This window comes from Ciconia boyciana, chromosome 7 (genome assembly GCF_034638445.1).
Source record: "Ciconia boyciana chromosome 7, ASM3463844v1, whole genome shotgun sequence".
Classification (NCBI taxonomy): domain Eukaryota; kingdom Metazoa; phylum Chordata; class Aves; order Ciconiiformes; family Ciconiidae; genus Ciconia; species Ciconia boyciana.
The window spans coordinates 29,400,079-29,413,989 of NC_132940.1; the positions used below are offsets into that span (position 1 = coordinate 29,400,079).

The following is a 13,911-nucleotide window of genomic DNA, read 5'->3' on the forward strand; positions in this document are numbered from 1 at the left end:
CCAGTATTACTAAAATCTATTTTGTCTCAAACAATGAAATAATGTAGTTTTCTTTTTAAAAAACCCACCCACTTGCTGTAACCATTGTGTGGTTAGGGAAAGACTTCTGTTTCAAAATCAAGCAAGTTCAGCAGTCAAAAAATGCTGCCAAATTTTACCCGGATGAATAGGAGGCATATCCATTGCAGGTCTTCCTGACATCATTCGTGGGTCCATGTAAGACTGCATCATAAGCCACCGTGGATCAAAGCCCATTGAAGCTAAATGCTGAGGATGTGGTTGCATGGGCTGGTAAAGGGGTCTATGCTGGGGAGGTGGGACAGGGCCACTAGAAGGCTGTGAGGGAGCAGACTGTGGAAGGACACCTTGCTGTTGTTGCTGCCACTGCTGCTGTTTCATTTGCTCCTGCATAACAGAAACAATATTACACAACTTTCTGTTAAGATGAAGACTTGAGCAGAATTCAAATAACATTTGCAAACAACAAGTACAGTTATCTCCAGGACACTAAGCATTCTGAAAATTAATCACAAACATGCATCAGGATGAACTAGGAGAAAAGGGAAAAAACCAGACTGGACAATTTAGAATAGCTACAGTTTTGCTGGTGTTCAGCTGAGACACAGAACCACCTATACTTTGTGCATGTCATTAATGCACAGTGCTTTTCAGACCATAGGACCCAAGTCCAAATTACATTTGTGAGTGTCATAACCTTTGAGGAAAAGCTATAGAAACAATGACCATCAAACTCCACGTTCCATAGGTAACCACACGGCAATGCTCTACTTCAGCAACTGATGCAAACCGGCCAGTTTTAAAAGCCTCTCTTGCCTTCTGCTCACTTACTGGCTACTTTCAGTGACAAGAATTGTTTCATGCAGAGCAATTCCTGACAATACCATAGACATTATAGAAGCTGGAAACCAACAACTTAAGCTTTTTGAAACTTCTGTGGTCACATTCTTATTCAGAATGAGGCAGAAGACATCATTCTTTTAATGAACTTCCTTCTTTTCATGGACTGGTTAGTTACCTGCTGCCTCTGAAATCTTGGTGGTAATGATTTCTGGAACTGTTTAGAATAGCCCGAGGAAACAGCAGGACGAGGCTGAGATCCTGAATCTGGCTCACTCTCATGAGTCACCTGTGAAATCTCTTTCTCATTCCGACCATTATCTTGTCGGGTAAAGACTGCTTGATCTTCTGAAAAAAACAAACCCAAAAAAACCCCAAACCCACACATGGGAGACAAGAGTGAATCTTAAAATTATGACAATTTCACCAGAATGTCAGATAAAGGACGTTCTAAAATGAAAACAGTCTGCCTTCTCTAACCTCACAGTCTTAGTTTCCAAAATCAATAAAGGCAAAAAAGAGTTAAGAACAACCCCTCAAAACAGAACAATTGTTGTTAATACATCTCTCAGTGTCCCTTTTAAACTCAAATACACTGGGTAATCAACCACTGGCATTCAGGTTGTAACTACTATGTGATTTAAGAAGTGCTGTATCAATGCTACCATATTACATTTGAATCAACTTTTTTATGAACCGAGGTTTGGTTTTACAATCACTTTTATCCATTTAAAGGATAACACAACCTTATTAAGCATAGTCTAACAGTTCTCTTGTGGCATTCAAGTTCCACTACAAAAAATGCACCAAGTTTAAATATGCACTCTTTGTGTCTACTTCTCTAGGCTTGCTGAAAGAACAGAATAGGTGAAATAATTTACATTGCTTTTTAGCAACATGAATTGCTGACCCTCCTTTAGCAGGAAAAGAAAGCCTACTTTTCTTTCTGTATTCTTCAAAGTCCAGCCTAAATCACAGAGACCAATTTTTCCTTTAACGTTTTGATGAGCTGGGTAAACGGGTCTAGCTCAAAGGACAGTTAGCAGCTGTAATGTGCCAGGAAAATAAATGGTCTAGATGTGCTACGTTAATTAGGTATGCAAATTAGACTCCTAGAGTACAACTATGCTCTGTGGCTCAGCTTTAAGACAGACAACTCCTACTTGTGTGCAAGCATACCTTTTTCTTCCTTGTTATTCCTGGTTTCACTTTCTTGTTTTTCTACTACAGGTGTTGCCACAGGTTCTACAGGTTCAGGAACCTCATGTGCTGGTTTCTCCTCTTCTTTCTCTTTCTCATTCTCCTTCTCTTCTTTCTCCATCTCCTTTTCTTTCTCTTTCTCCCTTTCTTGCTCTTGTGCCTTCTCCAGTTTTTCTTTTTCTTCTTTTTCCTTTTCCTTCTCCCTTTCCCTTTCTTTTTCCTTTTCCTTCTCCCTCTCTTTTTCTCTTTCTCGCTCTCTCTCCCGCTCCCTCTCCTTTTCCCTCTCCCGCTCCCTTTCTCTTTCCCTTTCCCTCTCCCGCTCCCTCTCTCTCTCCCTTTCCCTCTCTTTCAGAGGGTCCTCCCGGGAGGGTTTTGTCACACAGCCAAATTTCTCATTTAACCGTTTTAGCTTTTCGGCACAAGCTGCTTTTCGCTGTTCTTCCATTCTTCTTTCTTCCTCTTCTCGCCGCTTACGGGCTCGCTCAACTGCGGCAGATATCTCCGACTGTTGTCGTCTTCTCTGTTTCCAAATTTCATCTTCATCTGGTACTGGTTTAGGGGGAAAGGGTCCCTGCCTTCCAGGTCCTACCTGGCGATCAGGAGGAGGAGGGTGCTGCAATATTAAAATCAGTTAAGTCGAGTCGAGCATGTATTATATAAACAGCCAGCTGAAATATTATATTTAACTATTTGTCAACACATGTATTTGCATGGCACCTTTAAAAAGCAAGATTTGGAAGAAAAAGCAAGCCCCCACCTTCCTGCTCCAGTTCAGACTCATGCAACCTGAGCTCAAAAAGGAGAGGTAAAGGGGTTGGGTTCAGTTTGGTTCATGTCACTCCTCCTCCCCATCACTAAGGCAAAGTGACAGCAAAGATGACAAACGTCTTTTAGATTTGGTTACTGGCTGCTCTAAATCAGAGACATAGGGCAGATCTCAGACAAAAGTCCCCCAAGGAGCCAAAGAAATTCAAGGTAGCTCAGGATAACAGAGATTTTAATAAGGACTGTTGAAAACTGGTAAGAAGCTAATAGGTACACATTTCATTTAGGACTTCATCTCCCCGCCTGCCTTGGCAGCCAGCCCTCCAGCACCGTTCCCATGCCCCTGTCCTCTCCAGTTCCCAAATGGGGCTGGATAACTGAAAACTCTTGAAGTTCTCATGCATTTCATATGGCATTTACAAAATTGGGCTGCTTCACACAATTAGCAGCATGGCTGTGTTGGGGTCCCATTCTTACTGGCCCCACGCATTACGATCATTTCACTTGTTAAACAAAAGTTTATCCCTATGTGAAGCATATTTTTACTTTTCTTGTCTAAATCCCTCCACCACAGCATTAAAGAATTTAACTCAAGGAAATAAGGACAATTCTAATCTTTCTTACCGGTGGTAGAATAGATTTTGGATGAAGAGCAGGACCACCTCTTTCATGTATAGAAGGCTGTGCTGGACCCCGATCCTATTGGATCAAACACAGTACCAGGGTTAAGCAAGCTCATAACAGTCAAGCCGACAAATTTTAGATTTACTGGTTTTGACTGCATTACAATACTACACCTAGTGAACTATCTGCATATGATACAAATTTGCATGCAAAAGAAAGGTAAGAACATTTCTACTTTACATACTGAAAGCTAAACAATTACTTTAAAAATTCACGCATCCAAATTTCAGACTTTATGTTACTGCACTGTTTTTCCTCAGATTCAATGTAGCATCAAACCCTGAAAGACAACATGATCTCTATACAGAGAAAGTACAAGTAAAACCAATTCAAGATCTCTCATCTTCATTATTACTGGTGTCAAGAGAAAACATTTCTGGGAAATTTTCAGATAAAGTCAACAGTAGCTTTTCCTGGTAAAAAACCAAAAACATAAACTGAGGTAGTTGCCAATCTTCCTCTACTAGAGGATAAACCAAAAACCAAAATGGCTGAGCTGATGAATTCTACATGGTCTGTATAAAATCTATCTGCCTGAGATGTCAGAAGTGAGCTGACATGCTACTGCTAAGTTGCACTGAAGAAAGTGGGTCACAATACAAAAAAAAAACCAACCCCCACACCCAGGAAAAATGTGTGGGCCAACTGGACACATTTACTCTCTGCCACTATAAAACATGATGGACACCAGAACGGCTTCATTCACTGTTACAGCGATGGACAGACAACAGTATCGAGTTAAAGCTTGTCAGTTGAGTCACAGTAACTGACACAAGAGTTCTCACCCCCTCACAACTGTGGATTAGAACACACTAGATAAAGACATGCTATTTTTATTTTGTGACCAGAAGCAGCTAAGTTGACTAAGCAGCACCCGATCAGTCACCACAGCTCAGATAAGCAGTAGCTAATGCTTTCACTCATGTTCATAACCTTAATTGACCTGACAGTTTGGAAAGACACCTGAATCTGACCTCTCCTGACAAGGCTGTTGCCGGAAGAGCTGAAGAGAAGAACACACAAACCTGATCAAGCTGAGAGCTTTTGCCGTAAGACCCTTTGGTTGCTGCTGTGGAAACCTGGGTGGCAGACTTAGCACTTGTCTGTTCTTCTGCTTCCTTCTGGCCATCAGGACTCTGGGAATCTTTTGATGGTGTTTGTTCATCACTATGTGCAAAGAAATAAGAAAAATGGAAGGTGTACTCCACATAGGTATTTGGTGATTTATCTTCTATCCTCAATGTTTCTTATCAAGAGTGAAATTTCCTCACAGCAAGGATCATTTCTATTACACGCCCATGTGACTGGAGTCTGCAGGCAGTTATGCAATTTAATATGGTATCAAATGACTGAAATAAATGTTATTGGAGTGAGTACTTGCAGTTATTTCATTCAACCTTCCCAAAAGCTAAGCTAGTTAAGAGGCATTCACACTCAATTGGCAACACCAACTCACCCACTTTCCTTCTCTTTTTGACTACTTCCTTGCTCATCATCATCACTGAAGTTCAACTGCTCAGTGTAATCCACTTCACTCTGAGCACCTGATACATAAGCAAATATTCAATTAATTGTTTCAGAAAAATTCACTGTACAAGTAACAGAAACTATTAATCTGATGTTCTTACCTGCCCAGCCTTCATCAGCCTCAGCATCTAGATTATCAAATTTATCAAGCTCTTTAAGTTCACTAGCACTGAGAATGGATGGGCGCTCAATAGGTTCCGAACACCATGAAGGCGGTCCTCTTCCCCTTGGCCCTCTAAAAAAAAGAGAAAGAGGCCACTGTCACTATTTATCCAGCAAAACGACTACATAAAAGGTCAACTTCTATGACAATTATTTGAAGTACTGTTCTCTCAAATACAGTGTAAATGTGAACTAGCATCCACAAGCATGACTATTGTAGTTCAAATAATTACTGATACACCACCAGATGGTTCTTTATGGAAGAGAAAGATTAGATGCTATATAGCCTTGCTTGCACACTTCACAAACAAGCCAAACATCAGTTGACAGTAGAAAACCACATGCCTTGTAGCTTTCAAACAACACACTGAACAGATCTGGCATCCTTCTTATCACCAGTTTCTCCACCTCGGAGGTATTTCTTTACACTTTTCATGCTTTCCTACTGTCAAAGGTTCTACACCTTCTCCCTACTCCTATACTCAAGTTCTCCCAGAGATCCCTCTCAGCCTGTCTGTCCTCTTCCTGATCCCAACCACAGATCACCTGCCAAAGTTTGTACCCTACTGCCTACAGCATCCCCTATTTCCTCATGCATGTGCACAGTCATCCTCAACTATGGAGAAATGCACAGGGAGGAGGAAAACTAATTCTATTATGTATTACAGTTTTACTTTAATTGGAGAGCAGTAGAGTTGAGAAGCAGGAATTAACTACTTTCATTATAACAATGGAAGAGTCCTTTTACAGGCAAAATACTGGCTGAAGTTTCAAAAGTGTCCCCAGGTGACTCCTGCTCTTCCCAATCAAAACCCCAGTAACATGCAGAATTCCCTCAGGTTTTGCAGTTGAGTTGTCAAACACAAAACACTCCATGGCACTGCTCCACACAAGCCAAACCTGTGAGACTAACCAGTGGCAGTTCTTATGCAGTGTATAATCAAGATACTCAGTGCAAATTTTTTCTTCCCCCCCCCCCCCCCCCTTGAGTCACAAACAAGAGTTCATACCCACTTAACAATAACACTTGTAACGTTTCTTACCTGCTAGGCTCAGAATTGGGAAACCTTGTTGGACCTTGCACGGAAGGAGGGTATGCCATTCTAGGATACTGATTAAACATCTAAGAAAGGTTTAAAAACAGGAGCCGTTCGTTAAAAAGTATCATTGCATTAAGCAGACCGAGACCATCACAAGAATCACCACAGAAGTTAAGCAAGACTCTTCACTCAAGACACTTTGCTTAATATCACAAGTGTGTGACATCAAGTCACCAAGGTGGACTGATTACTAGTGATAATCAGCTCCTGACAAGTTCAAACTCAGTGTAGCAGGAGCAGCAACAGGTAGCCACATCCTTTAAGGAGCTGGTTGCAATCCCACCCTGCTAGCAGAACTGCTAAGCATTCTCTGGAGGGAGGAGAAAGGGGCATAAGGAAATCACACTAGCCAATAATCAATCCCCGCTGCTTAAAAACTTTTCACATAACCATCACTTACGTAAGGTGGCATCATTGCTCTGTACTGAGATGAGATAGGTGGTTGCTGCTGGCCATTCAGCTTGGGCTGAGGGATTTGTGGTAACCGCACATCCCTCTTTTCTGCTGCCTTCTGGCCATCATTTTGTTCTGCTGGTGTAGCATTACCATCTTCTTGTCCAAGAGCCTTAGCCTCTTGATCAGTTGGAGAACTGGGCGAGTTGCTCTTATTACCACCTTCTCTCCAACTAGTAGCATCTGCATGGACAGAATCAGTACGAGAAAAAACAAGAACAGACTTTATATTACAGATTTACAGACAGGCATGATGAAAACCACATTCTTCCTACTCAGTTTTCAGTGACACAGCAATCTGTGCAAACACATGTTCATATTTGGTACTGAAACAAGCAATGGCCACTTGAGAAAACAGAAGCTGTTTTCTCATCCTCTTCAGCCCTACATCCAGCTGTGTTCCTGAAGGGTTAAGAGTTAAATTTATAGACTGCTCTAGTTGTCCTACTCTACCTTCCAAAACACAATGCAATTTAGGAAGGATACCGGTAATAGCACAGGAGAGAAAACAGATTTAGCTGTGGTAAGTGAGCCACTGTTGACTCAGTGTGAAGATGCTGTCAAGGGAAAGATCAAACTTCTTAAGCAGCAAAGGCCTACCACGAAACTCTCAAAATGACATATACCTGTGCATTATCTTTCAAAGTGAAGACAGGTATCCAGAGTCTGGCTTGTGTCTCTATCTGATATGGATGGAATAGAAGTGATGAGGGCTGCATTTCTGGGTGCAAATGTCTAGCAAAAAGTCGAGGAAAAGTAAGGGATTTTAATGACCTATCACTTGTGCTAGGCAGTCCATTAATTTAGGAGTTTCTGCCTACAGAGCATGGGTTAGGACAAAAAAAAGTAAACTTAGCAGCAGTGCTCAGATCCATGGGACCAACAAAAATTCAGACGCACACTGTAAATAATGTTCCTCTAGGGGTGCAAACTCTTCAAGCAGTGTTAAACTATGCTCCTACGTATCCATTACAGTTCTTCCACTTATCTTTGCTGGGGAGCACAGCTGCTAAAGGGGCAGTACTCGCCAAGCTCGTTTAGCTTTCTGCTGTCAGACCTGAAAGAAGGGCTTAATATAGCATGTACAGTGCTGACAAACTATAAATGCCTGCAGGAGGCTGGAACAGACATGTGTAGCTATTTTCCTAATTTGGTGTTGGACATCTCTCTAATTTCTTGACAACTTATTCTCTACATCAAAATCAAGAGAGGACCTGAACAAGCACATGGCCTCAGTCTGCAGGACCTGACTGAAACAAATCAAGGAAAACTGATGCCTGTAACACAGAAAGGAGCTAAGGATTCCCTAAGAGCCCAAGCCCTCTAAAAGCAGTGCACATTTTGTCTATTACTGGCACAAGACAGTGCCTCCTTCAATGCAGGAAAGGATCCCTAGTCCTTCAAGCCTCATCAAAATAATTTTTTGAGAAAGAAAGGAATCTTGTTTCTCACTGCAACAGGCACAATCCCAAATGCCTCCCCATTAAAAGGATCTGGGGAAGCAATACACATTTCTTCACTGAGACATGTAAAAACAGCACTGTTATGGTTGTTTTCACTAGATCTAATCCCCCACAGCTGAAACAGATCCAGCTAGTCAGGGCACCTCAGCCACGAGCTAAAGATGCCTCAGCCTTTCAAATCACAGTCCCCTCTTTTGGTATCCTGTAGATTACACTTCCTGCTCAGGATTTTTCAGGCTACTCTCTTATGACTACTAACCATTTGAGGACAACCCTAATGATGATTTATATAGTTAGTTAATATTAGGAGATTTCTTTAAATACATATTTTAGCTGTTGTGACATCAGCAGCTGGAAGTAAGAAAATTCCAGTATTGTGCAACTAACAAATGTTCCTCAGACCACAAGTGGAGTACTGACTAGGTTGGGAAAATGGAAAGCGAACTGCAGGATAGGATTAAATATCCTATTTTCCACACACCAGGAACACACTAAAGCAGAAGAAAGTCCCAAAAATCTGTTTCTTCAGTGTAGGTGTGTGTTGATTAAAACAATCAGTTCATCAACTTATTTTGTACAGGGGCGCAAGTAATCTTGTAATAAATGAGCTCCTCACAAACCCATGCAATTTCACAAAAATTTGTAGTATATACTTACTTTGTGGTCGCAAGTTGGGTCCCGATCCATGGAGTTCTTCCGGTGCATCTTTCTCTTTGCCTGACTTTTCTTGATCCCCAGCTGCCGGCAGACTGGGAAACTCTTGCTGGAAATAACTATTTACTTGAATAGCTGGACCTACACAGTAAGATAGTCACAAAGTCACAACTTTCTGTAGTCAAAACAGTTCAGAAAGTGATAAAAGCCTGATCATCCTTAAAAAGTGAACGTTAAAGCCACATCAATTTACTGGTAACGTAATTCACATAAGTGAAGAGCAATCCTTGTAAAGCATTCACATTTGCTACCAAAGCTGTTGAATTTACTAGGCCATCTGTCACACCTGTTGGGGCTGAGGAAAAAATCCAGAAGCACCAGAGAGCAATAATGGACAATGGAACAAGAATTAACACAGGGAGCACCTGAAGTTCCTCAGCTCTTAACATTCCCCCCACCACCCTGCTCCTTCCAGACAGAGATTTCCTTCTTTTTATTCTACAGTCAACCCAAGAATGGGCAGCTATATTATTGCAAAAGCCCTTAAGATTTATTACTGTTCTAATAACAATTTTTCAGGACTTTAAAAGGCCACAGCTTTTACATTATGAGAAAAGTATCAGAACTGTAGGTTTCTTTGATTTCTAAAACCCTTGATATCATAACCGGATTGGAATTTAAGACTTCTGTTGCACATGGTACGGAAGCCAAATATATAGACTGTCTTCCTCTTTAGCAGGTGTCATTAGTACCTACTTTGAATCAGTTCCCCCCCAATGGATATTGACCTATTAGGTCAATAGCATTCTAGTACCAAATCACTGATAATCTTACTGAGGGAAGATTTCTGTTCCAACAGCCTGAATAATGCCCTGTTCACATACTATCTTTACTACTGGCTACTATAAGAGACATTGTATCAGGCTACACGAACTATAGAGCAAACTCACAAAAAAGGATCTGAACATATGCTGTCCAAAACCCCCCAATCCCCACAATATTGGTTTTTTTAGCTAACAGCTAGAAAAGCTTCTGTTCTCTCCCATCTGTGAAAGAATCCTTCATAACAATAAAATGCAGGGATCCTGATTTTTTTTTTTTTTTAAGATTAAGAGTCAAGCACAGGATAAACTCCTTACTCTCTGTACATTCTTTGTAAAGGCATGACAGCAAATACCACTATTTATCCCTGTGCCTACAAATTGCCTTGAAATCTTTCAATCTTCATCCCAACTTTATCTACTACAGATCATGTTAACTTTTTTTGTTAATGGACATTGGACTCTTGACCTTCCCAAGCAGCTACATCTGACGACTTGCTTAAGGGGACTGAAAATCGCAGTCACGCTAACAAGACAGCCTGCCAGACAAGGGAGCCTCTTCAGAGGCTCTGCAACATTCATGCTCTTCTGTGGCATGCAACATTCATGAGTTTTATGAATCTCGAAAAATGTTTTCTGCTCAAGTCTACACAGTGACAGCAACAATGTTTTAATTGCAAAGTAATAGCATCCTCAGTGACCAGCTTGACAGTGCTTAAGCTATCCACCTAAAATAGCCAAGTTGTCAGCCAACAGTTCAGAAAGAAGTTAAAGAATTCAAAGATGTTATGGTAGCAATTAACCCTAACTCCTGGCCAATGCATGAGATGAAAAATACACGCTGCCATTACATTTTAGAAGTCTTTCTTTTTTACATGGCCACCAACAGCATCAGAGAAGGATTTAGTCTTGCCTCACTCAACTGAAGTCTTACAAGAGCATGAGGCAGCCAGCTGAATGGCTGCTGGAATGCATACAAGGCATCTGGAAAAACTACAAGTTCCACCAGCCAACTGCAGATCAGGAAAGCATGAGCACAACAGGTGTATCCCGCATTTCAAACTGAAGAGGATAGCAAGCAGCTGATGCCAATTCACATTCTGTATTTCTTCTTGAAACAGCAAACTCAATACTGCATTAATTGAATGAAATGAGGGCACCATCTGGGCTTGGCACACAAGCTGCCATGGTAACTACAAAATAATTAGCTAAATACATTTTGAAGCCACTGAGCCGAATCACTATTTCCTGTGTCATAGAGATGATCTTATCAGCTTATATAGAAAGGCTGGTATGCAGATCACTTTGCATCAGTGTTAATTCCTTTTTTTATTCTACAAAACTCCTGCAAAAGCTTAAAGGAGGAGAGTTCCTATATTTGACAACGAAGGAAACACTGAACATTAGAGAAGAGAGAAAGAAGTGGAGAATCTAGAATTGTCACTTCTAATACTGCAAAAAAAGGCAAAATCATTAGATATGCGATGTTAACAAACTACATATAATGGCTTAGAAGTTACCTCCATGCAATTCAGATTTTACTATTCTAAGATCTCTATCCAGAAGAGAGCTCACTTCTTCAACTTGGTAGCCAAAACTCTATTTTACAGCCACAGAAAGCTTGCAAGTCTCAAATTTAAGGAATAGAACACGTCATAGGTTATTTTTAATAATGGAGACACAGGAATTCTAAGTAACCTCTCACTCTACAAGCAATTTAAAATCTGCTGAAGATTTAACTCTGGTCTTACATCTGTAATGAAAACACTCAAGCCAAGATTCACGCTGATGGAAATAGTTCTCCATCCTTTCATACAATTATGTTAAAAAAAACAACCCCAAAACACACCTTTAATGCTTTTCCCAGGAAAAAACCCTACTTGAACACTATCACTTTGAAACCAAAATAATCAAGGAATCTATAAAATAAAGGGAAAAGTATTGCTGTAGCAGACATTTAAATAGAAGCAAGACGACACACATTTTGCACAAAATGATCCAAAATTATGATCAGAATGACCACTAACTGTTTATGGTTCTCCTTCCCATGACAAAAACTGTATGCATTGTAACTACTGGCTGAGATTTTCCCTCCTCACCATAGCCATGTTCAAGATCTTACGCTGTCACCACCATGTCCCTGTCAATTCTAAAGAGGCAACTATGCCAGCCCTTTAAAAGGCAGTCAGACCTGCTGCTTAATCAGGCTGGAGCTCACTTGAGTGACAGGGGACCAGCTCACCTTCCAGCCAAGAAAGTTGCTTCCACAGCATTCGTAGTCCCAACTGGCCCGGTCAAGACTCAAACAGTTGCTGAGTCTGGGGGTCTCTCACAGCAGCATTCATAGCCTCCTAGGCCTGTCAAGAACCCCTCCAGCTTGAACATCACTTACCATCTTGTCCACCTGGTTTGGTGTTGGCCCATGATTTGGCAACAGGAGCTGCTTCTGGAGGAGCAGGAACAGCAGGTTTTGGCTGTGTCTGCGGCACGTCTGGCTGTCTGGAATTAGAGGAAAAGCACTTGTGAATACAAGAGGGTGAGCACAGAATAAGAACATCAGAATTACTACCACAAACAAGTGAAGGAAATGAGGTAGCTATGCAGCTGAAGAACCAATAACCACTCTTCCGTAGAAAAAACATTTTCTTAGATAAAAGGAGTTGTTATAGTAACAGTTAAAAATTGGAATAAATTAGCTAATTCTTTCAAGAGTAGATTTCCCAAAGTGGAGAGGAATGAATGAAAACGGCTGGGCAGAAAATGCAGTCAGTCATGAACAGAATTATAACTTTTCAAGTAGTGTATTGGACAATCAAAACCCAATCAATGTACAGCCATGGAAGGGAATAATTTGGAATAACGTTCTCTTGCCTCAGGAGCTGAGAGAGGAAAGCACTTACAGACCACCATGAACTGAGAGAAAGAAGGCAAATATACGTCAGAAATTATGAAGTAAAAGGAACTGATAAGGAAAGATAAAGACATAATGAAAAAAAAAATCTATGGGTACCATAAATTGGAGCCCAGAAGTTTAAGTCTATTAAGAACAAAGTCTCAATTTCACCACCTTAACAATGAAGAGACAGACATTTACCATAAGCACTCCTTTTGTTCAATACAAAAACCAGGCATATTCTTGAAGATCTTTCTAGTCTACATTTGACTTTTAACTTCTTCATCTAGTGACTTTTAACTTCTTTCAAGAATAGCTATTTCTGAAATCTGCATATTCAGATAACTTAAGACTCCAAAGGATTAGTGTCTACAAATCAAGACCTCCAGCTCAGTAGTACTCATTTTGATAAAAAAGGAATTAAGGGGCAAATCCAGTAGTCTAGAATCACAGTAAAGAGATAACTAGTGCAATATCATGTCAGTTCACTTACAATAAACAATTGTAAATGCTTTAAATAGATCCCAAAGTAATCTGAAATTTCTGAGGACTGCCACTGAGAAGTTGGTTCCGTTTGGGTTCTGCGATGATCAGCCCAAAGCACTTACATGGTAGTCTCAGAAATGATGCAGAAGTAAACATCACAAAAAAAAAAAATCACTGCTGGGGAGAAACACAATGGCTTCTCACAAGGATAACTGAATGCAATTTTGATTTCTTTCCACAGGTTACTGGAATTTAAAAAAAAAAATCTCATCTCTTCAGTTTCCACTTAGTTATATTTCCTACAGCTGCATATTTTCTAAACAGACTTTAGGGAAGTTGGAACTTACGGCACTGTACTTTGTCACACAGAAGTGAAACAAGGAACAAGACAGTTAAGGGTTTACTTCCTGCAGTTCTACTGTTTCAAAGCCAAGCCCATTTGGAATTTGAGTTATTCAAACACTGTCCTATAGGTGTGCCATTTGATAAGGGCAAGAACTCAGCTTGGTGCTAGCTGAATTAATCAAATCAGTACACAACAGGCTGCACTATCCAGGAAAAAGGGACTGAGGCAATACCCAAAGAAAGAGTGACAACTTGGGAAAGCCACAGAAAAAAATTTTCATAATCACAAGCAACAACTCACTCATGTGAACTCCAATGCAGTGATACAAGAGAAAAAGAATAAAATAAAGTAAGCTGATATCAAGGTGTCACCTTTATCCACAACACTTGCAAGAGGAATACCAAAACACATCACATGTAAACTGCAGCATTTATAACCATGTTGAAATATTGGAGAAATATAGCAGTAGTTACAAAAATGGTCTGAAGACTTGAGCAAA

At 40.5% G+C, this 13,911-nt stretch overlaps 1 protein-coding gene across 15 annotated transcripts in view; it reads right to left on the minus strand.

The window, feature by feature from the left end:
- Nucleotides 1–13,911, minus strand: part of PRRC2C (proline rich coiled-coil 2C) — a 76,330-nt gene that overhangs the window by 39,654 nt on the left and 22,765 nt on the right. For 11 of the 15 annotated variants that reach the window (XM_072867893.1, XM_072867899.1, XM_072867897.1 and 8 more), the window contains 11 exons: nucleotides 12,080–12,186; nucleotides 8,870–9,007; nucleotides 6,697–6,947; nucleotides 6,240–6,319; nucleotides 5,136–5,269; nucleotides 4,964–5,051; nucleotides 4,533–4,674; nucleotides 3,448–3,522; nucleotides 2,038–2,671; nucleotides 1,037–1,206; nucleotides 159–405 (listed from right to left, as the gene is read on the minus strand). In XM_072867893.1, coding sequence (XP_072723994.1) covers nucleotides 159–405; nucleotides 1,037–1,206; nucleotides 2,038–2,671; nucleotides 3,448–3,522; nucleotides 4,533–4,674; nucleotides 4,964–5,051; nucleotides 5,136–5,269; nucleotides 6,240–6,319; nucleotides 6,697–6,947; nucleotides 8,870–9,007; nucleotides 12,080–12,186 — 2,066 coding nt within the window. The remainder of the gene's footprint in view (nucleotides 1–158; nucleotides 406–1,036; nucleotides 1,207–2,037; nucleotides 2,672–3,447; nucleotides 3,523–4,532; nucleotides 4,675–4,963; nucleotides 5,052–5,135; nucleotides 5,270–6,239; nucleotides 6,320–6,696; nucleotides 6,948–8,869; nucleotides 9,008–12,079; nucleotides 12,187–13,911) is intronic. The other 4 variants (XM_072867901.1, XM_072867900.1, XM_072867891.1 and 1 more) reach the window with 2 other exon arrangements.